This window comes from Pongo abelii, chromosome 16 (genome assembly GCF_028885655.2).
Source record: "Pongo abelii isolate AG06213 chromosome 16, NHGRI_mPonAbe1-v2.0_pri, whole genome shotgun sequence".
In the NCBI taxonomy this organism is placed as follows: domain Eukaryota; kingdom Metazoa; phylum Chordata; class Mammalia; order Primates; family Hominidae; genus Pongo; species Pongo abelii.
The window spans coordinates 68,603,695-68,625,941 of record NC_072001.2 but is presented as its reverse complement, the minus strand read 5'-3'; the positions used below and the strand labels follow the sequence as shown (position 1 = coordinate 68,625,941).

Sequence of the window (22,247 nt, the reverse complement as noted above, 5' to 3'; positions counted from 1 at the left end):
CAGGCGCATGCCACCACCCCTGGCTGATTTTTGTATTTTCAGTAGATACAGGGTTTCATCATTTTGGTCAGGCTGGTCTCGAACTCCCAACCTCAGGTGATCCGCCTGCCTCGGCCTCCCAAAGTGCTGGGATTCCAGGCGTGAGCCACCATGCCCGGCGGGTCTCACTACTTTTCCCAGGCTGGTTTTGAACTCCTGGGCTCAAGCCATCCTTCTGCCTCAGTCTTCCAAAGGGCTGGAACCGCAGGCATGAGCCACTGTGCCCGCCTTCTTTTTTTGTTATTACAGTTTGGTTTCAACTACACCCTGAAAAGGGGGAAAGTATGGGGGGAAGTGGAAAAAGAAACTGTAGACCCATCATATCCTGTAATCAATGGCTGTTAGTGTATGTACTACATGCTTATGATCTTTTTTCTCACCGAGATTATAAACCTCAATAGAGCACAGATTACCTCCTTTTGGTTTCCTGTAGTATCTAACACAATGTGCTTCAGAAAGTAGATGTTTAAAACATATTTGTTGATGATAATACCCAGTGCTAGATACAGATGGTTTTGCACCAACCCAGCCGTGCTATCTCATTCACACCTCATGTGCTAGATAACTTGTCTTTTCCTGATGGGTCCCTAGAGCGCAGGGCAGTAGAAAGCCAGCTAGGGTTTGTCAACCACACAAACAAGACTTGGCAAGGCCACGGCCTGACTGATTCAGCCAGTAAAGATACATTGAGCCACTTTTATTTATTTTTTTTATTTTTTATTTGTTTGAGACGGAGTCTTGCTCTTTTGCCCAGGCCAGACTGCAGTGGTGCTATCTCGGCTCACTGCAAGCTCCGCCTCCCGGGTTCACGCCATTCTCTTGCCTCAGCCTCCCGAGTAGCTGGGACTACAGGCACCTGCCACCATGCCCGGCTAATTTTTTGTATTTTTGGTAGAGATCGGGTTTCACCGTGTTAGCCAAGATGGTCTAGATCTCCTGACCTCGTGATCCGCCCGCCTCGGCCTCCCAAAGTGCTGGGATTACAGGCGTGAGCCACCGTGCCCGGCCGAGCCACTTTTAGATTCAGGTAGTTTATTACTTACACACAGTGCAAAAGGAAAAATGCACAATGGTGATAGATGCTTGTGATCCTTGTCTCATACATCAAAAACGACAATACAGTTGACTCTGTATCTGTGGGTTCTACACCTGGGATTCAACCTACCTCGGGTCAAAAGTATTTAGAAAAAAACTGATATAAAAAATAATAGGCTGGACACGGTGGCTCTCACCTGTAATCCCAGCACTTTGGGAGGTCGAGGCAGGTGGATCACATGAGGTCAGGAGTTCAAGACCATCCTGGCTGGCCAACATGGTGAAACCCCATTTCTACTAAAAATACAAAAATTAGCCAGGCGTGGTGGCAGATGCCTGTAATCCCAGCTACTTGGGAGGCTGAGGCAGGAGAATTGCTTGAACCCGGGAGGCGGAGGTGGCAGTGGGCCGAGATCGCACCACTGCACTCCAGCCTGGCAACAGAGCGAGAATCTGTCTCAAAACAAACAAACAAACAATACAAAAAATTAGCCAGGCATGGTGGTGGGTGCCTGTAATCCCAGCTTCTCAGGAGGCTGAGGCAGGAGAATTGCTTGAACCCAGGAGGCAGGAGTTGCAGTGAGCCAAGGTTGCACCACTGCACTCCAGCCTGGGCAACAGAGAGAGACTTCGTCTCAATTAAAAAAAAAAAAAAAAGTCAGTCAGGCTCAGTGGCTCACAGCTATAATCCCAGCATTTTGGGAAGCTGAGGTGGGTAGATTGCTTGAGGTCAGGAGTTTGAGACCAGCCTGGCCAATGTGGTGAAACCCCGTCTCTACTAAAAATACAAAAATTAGCTGGGCATGGTGGTGCACGCCTGTAATTCCAGCTACTTGGGAGACTGAGGTGGTTGCAGTGAGCTGAACTGAGATCGCGCCACTGCACTCCAGAGCCTGGGTGACACAGTGAGATTGTCACCAAAGAAAAAAAAAGTAATATATGAGAGGAGGATGTGCATAGGTTACATGCAAATACTATGCCATTTGATATCAGAGACTTGAGTACCGCTGATTTTAATATCTGCCAGGAATCCTGAAACCAATCCCCTGCAGATACCAAGGGACAACTGTACTGAAACAAAAGGGGCCAGATGACTGCAATGTGAGTTGCGAGATACCCTGTTGAACGGGAGCCAATTCTAGACTGCGGCCAAATGATTTTGTATTCAGCAGTGCTATTCTGAGGGAGTAGGGAGAAAGCCCCACACCTCATCAGAAACTGTAAGGAGAGGAGAAGCTGTCTCCTGACTGCCTCCCCAAGGAGGTTGCCTCCAGGTCCCTATCAGCCTCCTATTTTCTTCTATTCTAGGAACATCACACAGCATTCTGCTAAGACTCAGAGACCCCTGGATTCAAGCCTGTGCCTATGATGCATGCAAGGTGGCCAGCATTCCACGGTGGAGATGTTCCTCTACAGCTTTCTCAGGGTTTGAAAATAAGAATAAAAATCAAGAACTCTGGCTGGGCGCGGTGGCTCACGCCTGTAATCCCAGCACTCTGGGAGGCTGAGGCGGGCAGATCATGAAGTCAGGAGATCAAGACCATCCTGGCTAACGTGGTAAAACCCCGTCTCTACTAAAAAAAAAATACAAAAAATTAGCCGGGCGTGGTGGCAGGTGCCTGTCGTCCCAGCAACTGGGGAGGCTGAGGCAGGAGCATGGCATGAACCGGGAGGCGGAGCTTGCAGTGAGCCGAAATGGTGCCACTGCACTTCAGCCTGGGTGACAGGTTGAGACTCCATCTCAAGAAAAAATAAATAAAAATAAAAAAAAGAAATCTAGATTCCAATCTAGTCAAATCTATAATTAGCCATGTGATATAAGCAAGTATTTTATCTGTCCATGGCTCTTTTTTTAAATGCATGAAATTACATATTTTTAATTGTTTGCTTTTGGGGGGAGGGGGCTCTATCTCTTCTTATTAGGCTATAAACTGCATGAAAACAGGGGCTTTATCTACTTTGTTCACTATTGTGGCCCTGCTGATTAAAACAGTGACAGGTACAAGGCAGAGATTCAGCAAACACTTGTTGAATTAATGAAGTGCAAGATATTTCTCTGTATTTTGTGTGTGTGTGTGTGTGTGTGTGTGTGTGTGTGTGTGTGTGTGTGCATTTAAAGCCTTTAAAATCTTCTCTCAGGTCATTTGGAGAAAATTAATAGAAGAGACCCAAGGAAAATGACTTTGCCTTTTTTTTTTTTTTAAGGGAGCTCAACTTTAAAAAGCCTGAGGGAAGGCTCATTTAACCTCAGAGTGAATAATTACATACTGTGGAGTGCAGCATAGTACCCAAATGGATTTTTTATTAGTGCTATTATAATAAATCCTAATGACACACGACTCTGACACATTGTTCTTTGTAATAATAGAAAATAGGGAGGCCCCGCTTTTGCACAGTTTTGTTGCACACCTGCTACTTTCCTGGATATCTTCCTGAGTTCCCTTTTTCTGAGCCAATATACAGTGTAGACCAGGAAAGAAATTGCAGGTCAAGGGACCTGCCTCTGGCTCTGATTATAACAAGTCATTCACTTCTTTCCCCTAGGCCCCAGTTTCTTTTATATGTTAAAGTGCATACCTTTTTTTTTTTTTTTTTTGAGACAGAGTCTCACTCTGTCACCCAGGCTGGAGTGCGGTGGCGTGATCTCAGCTCACTGCAATTTCTGCCTCCTCCCAGGTTCAAGCGATTCTCCTCTCCTCAGCCTCCTGAGTAGTAGCTGGGATTGCAGGCGCCCGCCACCATGCCAAGCTAAGTTTTGAATTTTTTGTAGAGATGGGGTTTCGCCATGTTGGTCGAACTCCTGACCTCAAGTGATCCGCCTGCCTCAGCCTCCCAAAGTGTGGGATTACAGGCGTGAGCCTCCACGCCCAGCTGGTTTTCTTTAATTGCAATGAAGTGAAATGTATTATATCCCTTTTAGAGGTAAAGAAATTATGGCTCAAATAGATTGAGTGACCTGCTGCAAGATCGCTAGTTAATATTAGAGCCAAGTTTCGGACTCCAGGTTCAGATTTCTTTCCACGACAACAATGAGACGCTTAGATCTCCAAGGCCCTAGTCCCTTTCCTCAGTATCATCTCGTTGAAAGGGGAGGGATTTACCCTGGTTTGCTCCCAGCGTCTAAGGCTCTCTCTGCCTGGCACATGGACAGGAATTTTGTCTATTTTGAGCAGGTACTCAATATATATTATTTATTGACTACAGACGCGCCACATTTTGCCTTGTGACTTTCAGCAAGTCGCTGTTCCTTTCTGGATTTCATCTCTATCCCCTGCTCGGCCCAGTCTCCACCCCGCGCCTCCTTGGCTCCTCCGGCCACTAGACTGCGCTGTGGTGTTGGACCCCACCCAGCAGACAGCGGCGCCCTTCTTGGCCCGGCTGCGCCTTCGCCAGTCGGAGAGCCGATCGCGAGGAACCGGAAGTGCTAAAGCCTCCGAGGCCAAGGCCGCTGCTACTGCCGCCGCTGCTTCTGAGTGCTGCGTTCGCCGCCTGGGTTGTCACCGGCGCCGCCGCCGAGGAAGCCACTGCAACCAGGACCGGAGTGGAGGCGGCGCAGCATGAAGCGGCGCAGGCCCGCTCCATAGCGCACGTCAGGACGGTCCGGGCGGGGCCGGGGGGGAAGGTGCAGTATCCGCCCCCCTCTCCTTCTCCTGCGCCGGCGAGGCTTGGGCCACGGCTCGCTAGGCCCTCTCTGCCTTACGGAGGGACTGCTCCGCGCGTTCTCAGGGTCAGCGCGCTTTGCGGTTTTCCCGGCGCGCCGCCCTGCCCAGGGCAGAGCCGGTGGCGGCTAATCCAAGCCACCCACCCCACCCCCCACTTGCCGGAAGAGGAAGCCGAGGCTCTGAGATTTCGAGTCAACCACCGTTCACTGGGCGCCCCTTGAGCTCTGGGCGCTGGCCTCCTGACTTCCACGTCCGTTATCTTAATTGAGTCTCGCTGGGGTTGGGAGGCCGGGTATTGTCAGCGCTTACAGATGAGGAAACGGAAGCCCACAGAGGCGAAGGGATTTTCCTTAAGTCCGACTTGGCAGACGGGCTTCGGCCTCAGATTTTCTGGTTTCCCAGCTGATGGTCTTTTTTCTCTGCTACTTCATGCTAGGTCGATTCCCTCCCTGCTCACTGCCCCCTCCCATTCTGTTCCACCCACTCGCAGCAGGACACTTTCCTTTCCTGCCACACCTCTCTTCTCACACTTTTCTTCTAAGACTTGGCATTCCTCCCATCTTCCTTCTCAATATTCTCTGCTATGCCTCTCCTCTTGTTCCTCATTCATAGTTTTTCAAGGTCTTTGCCCCCTCTGTGCTAATGAACCTCTCAACTAGGTGTGGACCCTAAAGAATGAGATAGCTAGGCTTCAGTGAAGCTTTAGGTGTTTAAGTGGACGGCTGTTTGGCCCTTGAGTTAAAAATTAAGGAATTTCACTTGAGTGGGTCCAAACTCAAGAGTCCTAAAGCTATTTTCTGAGTCAACATGCTCTATTTCTGAGTGAGGGGCTTAGTGCTATGAGGTGTCTTGACATCTTAGTCCATTGTTGCTGTGCTGGCATAACCTCGCTGTTTTTCCTGCACTTGCCACTTAGCTTTTCCCACCCCATCCCTTCATGACCTACTTGGGCTATGGGAGCCCAAAATTAAAACTGATAGAGTAACAGATGTAATAGCAGACCTTCCTTTTTTTTTTTTTTTTTCCTAAGCCAGAATTTCAACAAGTTTAATGCTTCTTTTTCCAGAAAAGTTACCTATTTAAATTATTCTCAGAGTAATGCAGCAAGAAAAAAAGCAAAAATGGAATGCACTTAAGATGAATAGAAAATTGTTTATCTCGTGAAAAATCTTGTTATTAAATTCAAGTTAATTCCCTTTCTGCAAAAATGGCCTGTAACTCTTATTGGCTATCCTTCTGAGTTAATTCTATCTCCAACCAGCTTGATATGACATTATTATGTAAAAGAGGAACAGGAATAGGCACATAAAAATAAATTTTATTAATCATATGCCGTTTTTGATGATTTGCAATAGTCACTGAGTAACTTCACATCTGTATGCCTTTTGTAACTTTTTAAAGCCTTTCCATGGTTTTCCTTTGTCTGGACACCAAAGTCTACTATGTTAGGATATTCTTTTGACTATATTGGGCTACACATCTCTGAAATAAAATAATTCTTGAATTCTGATAACATAAAATGCAGATACAAAATAATGTAGGCATTATATATTGCCCCAAAAAGTGATATTTCGGTATCAGTTTTAACTACTATTTTGGGGCTTCTCTTTTTGGCCACATATGGTCCATCTTAATGATCAAAGTCTTATTATCTTATTTCATTATCCTGGTGAGCAGGCTTGGATGGTGAGGAAAGGAAAGATTCCTGTGAGAAGAGCAGGATGAGCAGAGGGATTCTATGCTTGAAGTTGAGTCACTTGAAAAAGATCTCTTTGAATGTGGAAGAGATCTGAGCAGATGAAAATAAAATCAGGTAGGCACCAGGGAAACTACTTAAGTGACGAGGTAGGTGGGGCAGTGAAATATATGCACTGTGCTGAGAAGGTACACTGACCCTATTTTCCTATTTTTGACATTAGAAAATTCAGGTCACCTATTTTGAGAATGTGTTTGTATATAATCAGGAATTAAGTCATTTACCAAACATCTGCACAGATTACCAATATTATATAATATCGGGTATATTTTAGAAATGCAGGATGTACATTTGCTGTGAACATTCAGGAGACCGTCATTTGGACTGTACAACGTTTGTACATGTACACGCAAGTATGCATGTGTATGCATAGAGTGTCCAGGGCTTAGTATGATTCAGGAATACCAGATAATTTAAATGTAAGCTAATGTACCTTTTACATAAGAAAGATGTGACGTGAATGATAACTCAAGAAGCTGGGCATGGCCAGGCGCCGTGACTCACGCCTATAATCCCAGCACTTTGTGGGCCGAGGCAGGAAGATTGCTTGAGGCCAGGAGTTCAAGACCAGCCTGGACAACCCCCATCTCTACAAAAAAGTTTTAAAAAATTAGCCAGGCATGGTGATGCATTCCTGTGGTCTTAGCTGCTCAGGAGGCTGAGGCGTAAGGATCCTCTGACTCCAGGAGTTGAAGGCTGTACCACTGCACTGCAGCTTGGGCAACAGTGAGACTTGTCTAAAAAAAATAAACTGGACAGTAAGGCTTGGGAGAAGGTCTTTCTGTTGAGCTTCCCTATTCTGTTCCACAGCCATCTTCTTGCAAGCACTGGTTTGCAGGTGAACTTCCAAACATAACACAAGAGAAGTTAAGAAAAATGAGCCCAATTTGTGTAGGTTCTTTTCTCATTTGTCCCTCAGTCCATTAGATATAAAACTGGGTCCATTGGCTGGGCACGGTGGCTCATACCTGTAATCCCAGCACTTTGGGAGGCCAAGGCAAGTGGATCATGAGGTCAGGAGTTCAAGACCAGTCTGGCCAAGATGGTGAAACCCCGTCTCTACTAAAAAATACAAAAATTAACTGGGCACGATGGCAGGTGCCTGTAATCCCAACTACTCGGGAGGCTGAGGCAGGAGAATTGCTTGAACCTGGGAGGTGGAGTTTGCAGTGAGCCGAGATCGTGCCACTGCACTCTAGCCTGGGTGACAGAGCAAGACTCTGCCTCAAAACAAAACAAAACAAAAACAGCAACAACAACAAAACTGGTTCCGTTGACATTTGGTAGAAAGTAGGCCTCCACTAACTAGCTTTTATTAGGGCAAGTAAACAACATATGATAGTATATAACCACCACAGTCTTACACTGTCAGTAAATATCAGTGTGCTGGATACTGCTTGAACTAAATGACTTAATTCCCTGCCAAGCTGTTTTGGATTTTAGTCATTGAAAGTGAATGCTCACATGTTACAATGATACAAGCATACCTGATGTAACTGTCTAATAGGTTTTCTGGCCACTTGGTTACTGTTATATTGAAAATGGTAACATAGGTAACTGTAGCATGAAAAAAGACAAAATAAGCTGCACACACAGTTCATTCAGTTCTTTGGCATGCCAGTAATGTGTGCTTAATGGACTAATTCACAATCCATACCTGCTAATAACTTTTAGTCTGTGATAGTTACTATGAATTTATGTTAGCCTTCAAATTTGGGCTTTAAAAAAGATATATTAAATGTACAGCCTTGTATTTATTATTATAGAAGTAGTTAATAATTATGTTAAGTTTGGTTGCATAAATGCAATTTAGTTTATCTCCCAAGTCCACATGTCTTTGACATTTATTAGTTCAAAAAGAGCAGATTGCCCAGAATTTTTATGTTCCTTCTTTTTGGCAGTGTCATGAATAATATATGTTGGAATACACACTGGTTTATGATAACACTTTTTGTTATTTGATACTTCGCTCATGTTAAATGTTGGAAAAGATAAAGGAGAAATGCAACTTCTGGATTTGTGAAATAAGAATAAACATTAGCAGATGAGATATTAACAAACACTATTTAGGGGTTGAACCGGTAAACCCCAGTTTATACTTTTTATCAAAATACTGTTAGTACAAATATTAAATGCTTTCTGTATCGACTACTTCAGCTAATTAAAGCCACTTTAAGATAGTATCTTTTTTTTCTGCCATTTAATCAGTATATGTTGTATGATTGGTAAGAATAGTCACGTAAGTTTCCTTAAAATACAGAGTCACCAGGCTGGGCACGGTGGCTCATGCCTGTAATCCCAGCACTTTGGGAGACCGAGGCGGGCGGATCATAAGGTCAGGAGATCAAGACCATCCTGGCTAACACAGTGAAACCCCATCTCTACTAAAAATACAAAAAATTAGTCGGGTGTGGTGGTGCATGCCTGTAATCCCAGCTACTCGGGAGGCTGAGGCAGGAGAATGGCGTGAACCTGGGAGGCGGAGCTTGCGAAGAGCCAAGATTGTGCCACCGCACTCCAGTCTGGGTAACAGAGCAAGACTCTGTCTCAAAAAAAAAAAAAAAAAAAAAAAGTGGAGTCACCACAAATAATCATGATAGTGATGTCTAGGCAAGAGCAGAAGACTCAGAAATGCATCAGCCAGTTAAGTGTTTTGTTTGGCTTTCCATTTAAAAGGAAACAATATATTATGTTGGGTAAGTACCCTAGGAAGGTTATTACATGCACATTATTTTTGACAATTTTATTACCGTTCTCATTTGTTGTGGTTATTTCTGTTAGCTGAAAAAAATCCACACTTACCAAATGCGTTACTTTTTAAAATGCAAAACACTTAGCTTCCTTGGCAGAGTTAGCTTCACTATTGACATGCTCTTGGGTGGAGCATAGCAGCCAACTGGCAAATGGCCTGTTTCCTTCCAGTGTGGGAAAGAAAAGGGAGTTTTGGCAAGAAATACCTAAGGAGAGCCTTTTATAAAAGCTACCAAAGGGATTTATAGGCACTGTGAAGTAGACCTGACCTCAATTTTTTTTAAATTTCATTTTTAAACTGAACACAGAGAAGGGAGAGCTGTTGCTTTTCTTACTAGGTTTCATTGCATCTGTGCTAAAAAGCATTTTTTTCTTGCCCTCCCCACTCCCCCGCTTTTTTTTTGACCCTATCAGAGAATCATTCTGATAATAGAAGACAGACCTGTGAACAGCTTCATGTGCCTTGTTTTTCTAGGAAGATGCAACATGGCAGCAGCAATGGAAACAGAACAGCTGGGTGTTGAGATATTTGAAACTGCGGACTGTGAGGAGAATATTGAATCACAGGATCGGCCTAAATTGGAGCCGTTTTATGTTGAGCGGTATTCCTGGAGTCAGCTTAAAAAGCTGCTTGCTGATACCAGAAAATATCATGGCTACATGATGGCTAAGGCACCACATGATTTCATGTTTGTGAAGAGGAATGATCCAGATGGGCCTCATTCAGACAGAATCTACTACCTTGGTGAGTACAAAGTTATAGTTTCTGAGAGAAAATGATCTCTTAAGTCAAACTTAAAGTCTAGGTATAATTGACACTCAAAGTTTGATGAATAAATAAATTAGTGACTTTTGGTTTCATTAAAGAAAAAAGCCTTATAATTTGAAGAATTCGATTTTGTTGTATCACATTAACTTTATTTTTACTTGTAGGTAACAAATCATTAATTGACCATGATCATTTTTCAAAATCGAAGATGCCAGAAATTGCTTCTTCCTAAAGCTAGCTTGAAATGCCTTTCTTTAGATGGTCTGATTAGGAAAACAAACAATAAAACCATTAGTTTATTCCCACTCAACAGCTACTGCTTTTGTTTTTTTAATCCAAGGCTGTTTTTGGTCTCTTCTTCCTGAATCCGTTCACTCCAGATTTAATGTCTGCCTAAATTAAATATGTTAATCTACTGATTTACTTTCTTGTTTGTTAAATTTTTAAAGGTAGGTTCCTTCCCCTCCAAATTTTTCCAATATAAATTTTATTCGTTTATATGAATGTGTATGTATATGTGTTTTATTTATTTGTGTGTGTGTGTGGTGTGTGTATATATGTGTGTATGGAGATATTAAAGATGTTGTCTGCATGAGTTCATGTCATAATTATAGAATTTTTTTTTTTTTTTTTGAGACAGGGTCTCACTCTGTCACCCAGGTTGGAGTGTAGTGGCACACTAATGGCTCACTGCAGCCTTGACCTCCCAGGCTCAAACAATCCTCCCAAGCTGGGACTATAGGTGCATGCCACCACGGCCAGCTAATGTTTTGTATTTTTTTTTTTTTTTAATAGAGATGGAGTTTTGCCATGTTGCTCAAGCTGGGATTCATTTTTTTTAAATAACTTCATAATATTCCATTATATAATTGTGCCATATTTTACTTAACCAGACCTCTAATAATGGTCACACGCTGCCACAACCAGCTAATTTTTTGAATTTTTTTGTAGAGATGGAGTTTTGCCATGTTGCTCACGCTAGGATTCTTTCTTTTTTAACAACTCAGAATATTCCATTATATAATTGTATCATATTTTACTTAACCAGACCTCCAGTAATGGCATTTAGGTTTTTCTAATCTGTTGTTACAAAAGATGAGGAAGTGTATATCACTGTATTAGAGCATTTTGCACATGTGTGAATATACCTGTAGAACTAATTCCTAAGAGTGGAATTGCTGGGAAAAAGGGTATATATATTTTGAATTTTGATTGATATTACTGAACTCCCCTTTCAAAGAGGTTATAGAGTTTATACTACCATCACATTATCTCAGATTATCTATTTCTCCATGCATACACCAGTAGTGAGTAATTAAACTTTTTGATCTTTCCCAGTCAGATTAGCGAACAGCAGTTTCTCATTGTTTTTATTTTATTTCTCTTATGAGTGAGATTGAGCATCATTTCACGTGCTTAAAAAGCCATTTGTGGCTGGGCACAGTGGCACACGCCTGTATTCCCAGCACTTTGGGAGGCTGCGGCTGGCAGATCACTTGAGGTCAGGAGTTTGAGGCCAGCCTCGCTGACATGGTGAAACCACGTCTCTACTAAAAATGCAAAAATTAGCCAGGCATAGTAGTACACACTTGTAATCCCAGCTACTTGGGAGGCTGAGGCAGTAGAATTGCTTGAACCTGGGAGGTGGAGGTTGCAGTGAGCTGAGATGGTGCCACTGCACTCCAGCCTGGACGACAGAGCGAGACTTCGTCTCAAGTAAAGAAAAAAAAAGCCATTTGTATTTCCTTTCTGTGCATTCAGTCTATAATATTTGGTTTTTTAATTGGGTTGGGTTTCTTTTTTATTTTTAAAGTTCTTTTTCCACTCAACCCCTGAAGAGGGTTTCTTTTTCTTAATGATTTGAAGCCTTTTATATAGTAAGTGAATTAATCCTTTGTGGGATTGTCCGAAGTTTATTTTTTAAATTAATTATTAATTATTATTATTTTTTGAGACAGGGTCTCTAGGCTGGAGTACAGTGGCATGATCTTGGCTCACTGCATCCTTGACCTTCCAGGCTGAAGTGATCCTCCCGCCTCAATCCCCCAAGTAGCTGGGCCTACAGGCGCATGCCACCATGCCCAGCTAATTTGTGTTTTTTTTTTTTTGTAGAGATGGGTTTTGCCATGTTGTCCAGGCTGATCTGGAACTCCTGAGCTCAAGCAATCTGCCTAAGCTACGATTACAGGCGTGAGCCACCGCACCTGGCCTTTTTTGTTTTTTGAGATGGGGGTCTCACTCTGTTGCCCAGGCTGGAGTGCAGTGGTGTGATCTTGGCTAACTGCAACCTCCACCTCCCAGGCTTAAGCCATCCTCCCATCTCAGCCTCCCAAGTAGCTGGGACTATAGGCACACACCACTATGCCCAGCTAATTTTTGTATTTTTGGTAGAGATTGGGTTTCACCATGTTGCTCAGGCTCATCTCAAACTCCTGAGCTCAAGCTATCTACTCACCTCAGCCTCCCAGAGTGCTGGAATTGCAGACGTGAGCCACTACACCTGGCCAGAAATCTTTTCTTTTATAAGAAATTATGCATTTTTAAGAGCCCTTATTCCAAATGTGTGGTATGCTTAGAAGAAGCTCTATTATTTAGTAACAAGCATTTTGTTACATTAGCATTTTACTTTATCGCATGCTTAATTTTGCCTCTTGTTCTTTGTCATGCTATCCTAAAGAGAAACAAGACTCACTGATACTGTTGCCTGAAGACATGGGCCCAAAATGACTGCTGTAGCTCTAAAGACCAATAAATACCATTAGGAAAGAATGAGAAAAGTCCATTTGTGCTTATGTCAGAACATAGAATGTGCTGGGGAAATTTTTACCGGTCATGGATAAAACCAAGGCAGACATTATGGAACTAGGAGCATATAGGGAGGGGCAACTGAAATGATTGTGGGGGAATGGTTGTTACTGAGGAGAGAAGGAAACCAGTTTTGTCTTTTTGTTTTAATATTTGAAAACTGAAGGCTCTTAGAAGGAGAATGGTTAAGGAGGAAATGATCACATTTTGTAAAATTGTGAATGGTATTGATAGGTGACCACAGTCTTAAGAATTCTATAGCAAAGCAACTTGGGAATCTACAAAGTAGATTTTACACAAAATTGAGTGCTGAAGTAAATGTCAGCTGATATATAACATTTTACTCCAAAGGCAACATAAACTAATTAGAAAAATAAGAGGATAAAAAAAGATGTGGTTATTTGGGGGCTTATCCTCAACATTTGCAAGGGTTAGCATGGGAGTTATCATACCTTTCCCGAGGCTAACTTCTGCTGGCATTAATAATTCAGAAACACAGGTTGAGGATCTCTTTCATCCAGGAGATTTCTTGTTATTTCTGTGTGATTTATTGTATCCTTCCTTCACTCCTCCAGCTTTTTGGAAGCAGTACCCCTTTTTTTTTTTTTGAGGTGGAGTTTTGCCCTTGTTGCCCAGGCTGGAGTGCAGTGGTGTGATCTCGGTTTATTGCAACCTCTGCCTCCCGGGTTCAAGTGGTTCTCCTGCCTCAGCCTCCTGAGTAGCTGAGATTACAGGCATGTGCCACCACGCCCGGCTAATTTTGTATTTTTAGTAGAGGCAGGGTTTCTCCATGTTGGTCAGGCTGGTCTCAAGCTCCCAACCTCAGGTAATCCGCCCACCTCAGCCTCCCAAAGGGCTGGGATTACAGGTGTGAGCCACCGTGGCCGGCCAGTAATACCTTTTTAGAATAGAAAGGCTTTGTTTTACCTTGTTTATGTTTTCTTTGGTTCATATCTTCATAACCATAGTGTGTTTCTGTCACTCTTTTATATGTAACTCACTCTACACTGCTGTGACCTTCCTATCCAGTTATCACATGATTTCGCAGAAGAGATTTGGCTTCTACTTAATTTAGACCTTTTTCCTTTGCCCTTCCCCAATAAAGGACAAAGAGATTTTCAGCAGATCACTTGCCAGATTCTGTGTTGTTTTAATATTAGTATACTTTTATTGGAAACCCTAAAGATCTTATTAATGATTATAGTTACAGAACTTTTTTTTTTTTGAGACGGAGTCTTGCTCGGTTGCCCAGGCCAGAGTGCAGTGGTGTGATCTCAGCTCACTGCAATCTCCGTCTCCTGGGTTCAAGCAATTCTCCTGCCTCAGCCACCTAAATAGCTGGGATTACAGGCACGTGCCACCACGCCCAGCTAATTTTTTTGTATTTTTAATACAGACGAGGTTTCACCATGTTGGCCAGGCTGGTCTCAAACTCCTGATCTCAAATGATCCACTGCCTCGGGCTCCCAAAGTGCTGGGACTACAGGCATGAGCCACCACGCCCAGCCTACAGAACTTTTATAATGAATAAAAACTAGAATTCAGTTAGATCTATGTGTTTCCAAGTAAGCACTTTAAATGTTTCAGAAACAGAAGAAACAGTAATCTGAAGTTGTTACATTGGAATCTCATGAGCCTGTTGCCGACTTGTAAAGGACTCACAATTTTCAAAAAATTCTGAAAATGGTACTTAACTTTTCTCTACACAGCAATTTACATACTTTTATATTTTGAGAGGGACTAAGATCTGAATACCAAAATGAAACCTGAGCATTTTTCTTTAAAGCCTCGGATTTCTTTTTTTTGTTTGTTTGTTTGTTTTTTAAAGTTGGGATCTTGCTATGTTACCTAGGCTGGTCTTGAATTCCTAGGTTCAAGTGATCCTCCCACTTTAGCCTCCCAAGTAGCTGGGATTATAGACATGTGTACTGTGCCAGGCTAGCCTTGGTTTTATTGAAAATTTTTATGGCATATGGCATAAGCACATTCTACTTGTTAACATTCATTATAAATCCCATAGAGTGCAAAATATTGCAGTGTATAGAAGGCATTATGTACTTGCAACTGTGACTAGTAAGAATGCTATTCGAAAAAATAATAATAAATGATTGCTTTCTCCTATAGCCATGTCTGGTGAGAACAGAGAAAATACACTGTTTTATTCTGAAATTCCCAAAACTATCAATAGAGCAGCAGTCTTAATGCTCTCTTGGAAGCCTCTTTTGGATCTTTTTCAGGTAGGATTAAATGTTGTTATTCCTATGATTTGGTGTATGTATTCAGATACTGCATTTATTTCGAGGTTGGGATTTTATATTTGAAGTAGATGTAAATAAAAAAATTAAAACATTTTTATGTTTTTGCATGTGTGACCCTGAAATTCCATTTAATTCTTGATATCTGAAACCAAGAGATAATAAAATTCAATTTTTTAAACTGCTTTCTCCCTGTTTAACTGCATTTCCCTTCATAAACTTTGTGCTTACGTAGTTCTCACATTTTTTAAAGGAGTTGTTCACAGAAAAGAACTGATAAATATTTCCAGAAAGGCTTACTTATATATCTTAATTGATTTTGTATTTCTAAAGCTCAGTAACAGCACTAAAATAAAGGTACAAAGTTCAGTTTTATCTTCTAAATAGTATAATTCCATTTATGTAAAATCAAAGGTTGGGGTTTTATTTCCTCCAATATTTTATCTTTATTTTTTCTTATTAAAAACTATTTTACATATATATATAATAGTTTTTAAACATATATATATGAGCTACCTCACCTGGCCAATTTTATCTTTGGATAAAAAAGTAAATTGTTGAAAATATCCCAAAGATAATGTTTCGGTACAATTGTTTGCTTCTTTGTTTCTCATTATTATTTTTACAGTGAGTATTTATTTATTTATTATTATCATTTTTTTTTGAGATGGAGTTTTGCTCTTCTTGCCCAGGCTGGAGTTCAATGGCGCAATCTCGGCTCACTACAACCTCCGCCTCCCGGGTTCAAGCGATTCTCCTACCTCAGACTCCCAAGTAGCTGGGATTACAGGCATGCGCCACCATGCCCAGCTAATTTTGTATTTTTAGTAGAGCCGCAGTTTCACCGTGTTAGCCAGGATGGTCTCGATCTCCTGACCTCGTGATCCTCCTGCCTCGGCCTCCCAGAGTGCTGGGATTACAGGTGTGAGCCACCGCGCCTGGCCTTGGCCAAGTATTTCTTAATTGAATAACATGAATGTGCTGTTTCTCATAGAAATTTTTAAAAAAATAACTTTTATAACAACTAATCTTTTTTTTTTTTTTTTTTTGAGACACAGTCTTGCTCTGTAACCCAGGCTGGAGTGCAGTGGCGCAATCTCGGCTCACTGTAACTTCTGCCTCCCAGATTCAAGCGATTCTCCTGCCTCAGCCTCCCAAGTAGCTGGGATTACAGGTGCACACCACCATGCCTGGCTAATTTTTGTATTTTCAGTAGAGACGGGGTTTCATCATGTCACCCAGGCTGGTCTCGAACTCTTGGCCTCAAGTGATCCACCGCCTCAGCTTCCCAAAGTGCTGGGATTACAGGTGTGAGCCACTGCACCTGGCCACAACTAATCATTTTCACTCCAACTATTTATCATGAACATTGCCCTTTACATAGGCATGTGACTTTTCTTTAAAACAAAAAATTTCTTATTCTAAGACCAGTGTCTTTAACTGAAATAACGATAATTTTCTCATAGAAAAATTGGCAAAAGTGTTTTAAACTTTTATAATGGAAATTTTTAAAGCATACAAAAGTGGAATAACGTGAAATATTTTCAACAAGGATTAAATCTTAGGCATCAGTGTTGATTGTAGCCCTACTAACTTCCCCTCACAACCCCCAACCCCTACTGCTCAGACTATTTTTTTTTTTTTTTTGAGACGGAGTCTCACTCTGTCGCCCAGGCTGGAGTGTAGTGGTGCCATCTCAGCTCACTGCAAGCTCCGCCTCCCAAGTTCACACCATTCTCCTGCCTCACCCTACCTAGTAGCTGGGACTACAGGCTCCCGCCACCATGCCCAGCTAATTTTTTGCATTTTTAGTACAGACAGGGTTTCACTGTGTTAGCCAGGATAGTCAATCTCCTGACCTCGTGATCCGCCTGCCTCGGCCTCCCAAAGTGCTGGGATTACAGATGTAAGCCACCACGCCCGGCCCTGCTCAGACAGTTTTAAAGAAGATACCAGATATGTCATTCCTGAAATATATCAGTATGTATCTCTAAAGTATACAAATTCTTTTTTAAATTGAGACAGCATCTCACTCTGTCATCCAAGTTGGAGTACAGTGGTGTGTGATCACAGCTCACTGCAGCTTTAACTTCCTAAGCTCAAGCAATCCTGCCTCAGCCTCCTGAGTAGCTGGGACTACAGGCATATGGCACCATTCCCAGCTAATCTTTTACATGTTTTGTAGAGACAGGGTCTCACTATGCTGCCAAGGGTGGTCTCAAACTCCTGAGCTCAAGCGATCCTCCCACCTTGACCTTCCAAAGTGCTAGGATAATAGGTGTGAGCCACCCCACCCAGCATGTTCTACCACAATTTTTTTTTTTTTTTTTTTTTTTTAAGACAGAATCTTGCTCTGTCACCAGGCTGGAGTGCAGTGGCGCGATCTCAGCTCACTGCAACCTCCACCGCCCAGGTTCAAGTGATTCTCCTGCCTCAGCCTCCTGAGTAGCTGGGACTATAGCGTGCGCCACCAGGCCTAGCTAATTTTTGTGTTTTTAGTAGAGACAGGGTTTCACCATGTTGGCCAGGATGGTCTCAATCTCTTGACCTTGTAATCCGCCTACCTCGGCCTCCCAAAGTGCTGGAATTACAAGCGTGAGCCGCTGCGCCCGGCCTTACCACAATTTTTTTTTTTTTTTTTTTTTGAGATGGAGTTTCACTCTTGTTGCCCAGGCTGGAGTGTAATGGCACGATCTCAGCTCACCGCAACCTCTGCCTCCTAGGTTCAAGGGATTCTCCTGCCTCAGCCTCCCAAGTAGCTGGAATTACAGGCATGCGCCACCACACCTGGATGATTTTGTATTTTTTATTAGAGAAGGGGCTTCTTCGTGTTGGTCAGGCTGGTCTTGAACTTCCGACCTCAGGTGATCCTCCCACCTCGGCCTCCCTGAGTGCTGGGATTACAGGCGTGAGTCACTGCACCCAGCCCACAATTTTTTTTAAAAAGGGCCAGGCACAATGGCGGATGCCTGTAATCGCAGCACTTTGGGAAGCCAAGGAGGGTGGATCATTTGAGGCCAGGAGTTCGAGACCAGCCTGACCAACATGGTGAAACCCCATCTCTACTAAAAAAAATACAGAAAAGGCCAGGTGCAGTCGCTTATGCCTGTAATCTCAGCACTTTGGGAGGCCGAGGCGGGTGGATCACTTGAAGTCAGGAGTTCGAGACCACTCTGGCCAACATGGTGAAACCCCATCTCTACTAAAAATATAAAAAAATAAGCCAGGCATGATGGCGGGTGCCTGTAATCCTAGCTACTCGGGAGGCTGAGGTGGGAGAATTGATTGAACCCGGGAGGCAGAGGTTGCAGTGAGCTTAAATCATGCCACTGCACTCCACCCTGAGTGACAGAGCAAGACAGCATCTCAAAAAATAATAATAAATAAATAAAAATTAGCCAGGTGGGGCGGGGGGGGCAGCACCTGTAATCCCAGCTACTTGTGAGGCTGAGGCAGGAGAATTGCATGAGCCAGGGAGGCAGAGGTTGCAGTGAGCTGAGATGGCACCTCTGCACTCCAGCTAGGGTGACCAAGAGAGACTCTTGTCTCAAAAAAAAAAAAAAAAAAAAGAAAAAAGTAATCAACAATAAAGAAATACTTCAGGCTGGGCACGGTGGCTCACGCCTGTAATCCCAACACTTTGGGAGGCTGAGGCTGATGGATCACCTGAGATCAGGAGTTCGAGACCAGCCTCATCAACATGGAGAAACCCCATCTCTACTAAAAATACAAAATTAGCCGGGCGTGGTGGCGCATGCCTGTAATCCCAGATACTTGGAGGCTGAGACAGGAGAATCTCTTGAACCTGGGAGGCAGAGGTTGCGGTGAGCCGAGATCGCACCATTGCACTGCAGCCTGAGCAACAGAGCAAGGCTCCATCTTAAAAAAAAATAATAATAATGGTGTTTCAAGATTGTTTTGGGTATTCTGTGTCTCTTGCAATTCTATATGAATATTATTAGGGTCAGCTTGTCTATATCTGGAAAAAAGGCATTTGGAATTTTGATAGGCGTTTACTGTGTCTTCCAATCCGTGCATACGTGATGTCTTTCTATTTATTTAGATCTTTACTTTATTTGAACAGTGTTTTACAGTTTCCCATATACATGTCTTGCTCTTCTTTGGTTAAATTTACTACTAAGTATTTTTGTTTTCTTTTTTTATTTTAATATCCATCAAATTTAGCAGTTAGGGGTTGTATACCAACTTCAGTGACACTAATGTTAATAAGTTCCGATAACCCACTACTATTGGGTCAGCCTATTTTTTTAACAACATTTTAAGTATAATTTTCTTTTCTTTTTTTCTTTTTCTTTTTTTTTTTTTTTTAGACAGATTCTTGCTCTGTTGCCCAGGCTGGAGTGCAGTAGTGTGATCTTGGCTCACTGCAACCTCCGCCTCCCAGGTTCAAGCGATTCTCCTGCCTCAGCCTTCTGAGTAGCCGGTACTACAGATGCACACCAGCATGCTCGGCTAATTTTTGTGTCTTTAGTAGAGGCGAGGTTTCCCTGTATTGGCCAGGCTGGACTTGAACTCCTGACCGCGGGTGATCCACCTGCCTCGGCCTCCTAAAGTACTGGGATTACAGGCGTGAGCCACCACGCCTAGCCACAAACTTTCTTTGAGAGACATTATAACAAATATATTTTAAGTAGGAAAAGAAAACCACAGAGATTCTGCTCTGAAGTTTTTTCTTTTTTTTCTATTTAGCAAATATCTTGAAAAAGTGAAAAACAATACCATAGTTAAATAAGTAACAGACAGTAACTCCTATAAATAATTTAGGACATAAATGAAAGAAATCACTTCTTTCATGAGGGCCAGGCTTGGTGGCTCACACCTGTAATCCCAGCGCTGGGAGGTGGAGATGGGCAGATCACTTGAGGCCAGGAGTTTGAGACCAGCCTGGCCAACATGGCGAAACTCCATTTCTACTAAAAATACAAAATATTAGCTGGGTGTGGTGGCACAAGTGTGTAATCCCACCTACTCAGGAGGCTGAGGCACGAGAATCACCTGAATCCAGGAGGCAGAGGTTGTAGTGAGCTAAGATCACGCCACGGCACTCCAGCCTGGGCAACAGAGTGAGAGTTTTGTCTCAAAAAAAGAAAGAAAGAAATCACTGTGAAATAGTGAATTGGAAAACTTTGCTAGCTGAGAATTCAAGCAAGGTTTTGGGGTATAAGTAAACTGGGATAGGTAGAAAGAAAAACATTCTTCCAAGAGTCCAGGGAAGAGGGGTAGAACAGACAAAGACCAGGAGACAGAAAACCACTCATTGAGTTTTATTTAGATCAGTGATGTGACCAGCTTGACCTCTAAGGTTTTATTAAGAGAAGTATTGCTAGTGTAGTGGAAAGGTTTTAATAACAGCTGACAAATTTGAGAGCTTATTCTGTGTCAGTCATTGTGCTAAACATTGTACATATTTTATCTAAATTAATCTTCACAAAGCTGATATAGATGTCTTATTACTATTTTGAAAATGAAGAAAATTACTTTTGAATAAATTAAGCTACTTTCTCAAGGTTGGACTTCTAGTGAAGGGTCAAAGCTTGGATTCAAACCACTTGACTTAGAAGTCTGTGCTCTTAATTGCATGCTGGCTACTAAATTACAGTTAAGTTGTGGAAAGTCTTGAATGCCAACATGATTGGACTTTATTCTTGTTCTCCAATGTACACAGTAATCATCTAAAGACTCTTTACTAGGAAATCTTTCAGCAGACTTCCTAAAATTAATCTGCTTAAAGTTGCCAGAAAATTTTGGGGTCGCTTAACATGTAGACTGTGCTCAGTGAATTAGAAGGCTGAAAAAAAAAATGTAGAGTCGCCAGGCGCGGTGGCTTACGCCTCTAATCCCAGCACTTTGGAAAGCCGAGGCAGGCGGATCACGAGGTCAGGAGATGGAGACCATCCTGGCTAACACGGTGAAACTCCGTCTCTACTAAAAACACAAAAAATTAGCCAGGCGTGGTCGCAGGCACCTGTAGTCCCAGCTACTAGGAAGGCTGAGGCAGGAGAATGGCGTGAACCCGGGAGGCGGAGCTTGCAGTGAGCCAAGATTGCTCCACTGCACTCCAGCCTGGGTGACAGAGTGAAACCCTGTCTCAAAAAAAAAAAAAAAAAAAAAATAGAGTCAATAATATTGGAGATTCTAGGATTTCAGTGCTAAAAGCAAAAGATGGTTTTTCAGAAGACTGGAATAGGTGACTTTCCTTTCACATTAGGCAACACTGGACTATGGAATGTATTCTCGAGAAGAAGAACTATTAAGAGAAAGAAAACGCATTGGAACAGTTGGAATTGCTTCTTACGATTATCACCAAGGAAGTGGAACATTTCTGTTTCAAGCTGGTAGTGGAATTTATCACGTAAAAGATGGAGGGCCACAAGGATTTACGGTAAGTTGGAGTTGCTAGTGGTTAAATCTGGTTTGGGTCCGAAAGGTTATTTGTACCCAAATCAGAAAGGTAATTAATAAACAAACCAGAAACTTCAGTTTACCCACCAACAAATAAATTTAATAGCAATGAAAACAAGAAACATGGAGACTGGTTTCCAATTTTAAAAGCGAATTTTTTTTTTTTTTTTTTTTTTTTTTTTGAGACAGAGTTTCACTCTTGTTGCCCAGGCTGGAGTGCAATGGCACCATCTTGGCTCACTGCAACCTCTGCCTTCTGGGTTCAAGTGATTCTCCTGCCTCAGCCTCCCAAGTAGCTGGGATTACAGGCATGCGCCACCACCCCTGGCTAATTTTGTATTTTTAGTAGTGATGGGGTATCTCCATGTTGGTCAGGCTGGTCTCGAACTCCTGACCTCAGGTTATCTGCCCGTCTTGGCCTCCCAAAGTGCTAGGACTACAGGCATGAGCCACCACGCCCAGCTTTAGGAGCTAATTTTTTTTACCAGCTCAGGCAACATAGACCCTGTCTCTACAAAAAATTTTAAAAAACTTAGCTGGGCATGGTGGTGCACACCTTTAATCCCAGCTACTCAGGAGTCTGAGGTGGGAGGATCGCTTGAACCTGGAGGTCAAGCTGCAGTGAACTGTGATTGTGCCACTGCACTCCAGCCTAGATGACAGACCAAAACTTTATCTCAAAACAAAAGAGTTAATAATCTTTCTAGTTACATTAAGATACCATTTTTAGGCCAGACGCAGTGACTCACGCC

General features: G+C 42.7%; 1 protein-coding gene across 9 annotated transcripts in view; it reads left to right on the top strand.

Moving 5' to 3' along the window:
• Window positions 1-4,470: 4,470 nt before the first annotated feature.
• DPP8 (dipeptidyl peptidase 8) overlaps window positions 4,471-22,247 on the top strand; it is a 75,885-nt gene continuing 58,108 nt past the window's right edge. For 8 of the 9 annotated variants that reach the window (XR_008514137.2, XR_008514138.2, XR_008514136.2 and 5 more), the window contains exons 1-5: window positions 4,475-4,696; window positions 6,414-6,549; window positions 9,719-9,988; window positions 14,942-15,054; window positions 21,302-21,475. Coding sequence is in view for 6 of the 9 variants with exons in the window: in XM_024232571.3 (XP_024088339.1) it covers window positions 6,513-6,549; window positions 9,719-9,988; window positions 14,942-15,054; window positions 21,302-21,475 (594 nt within the window). In the remaining 3 variants the exon portion in view is untranslated. Of the gene's footprint in view, window positions 4,697-6,413; window positions 6,550-9,718; window positions 9,989-14,941; window positions 15,055-21,301; window positions 21,476-22,247 lie in introns of all 9 variants that reach the window. The other variant, XM_009249924.4, reaches the window with a different exon arrangement.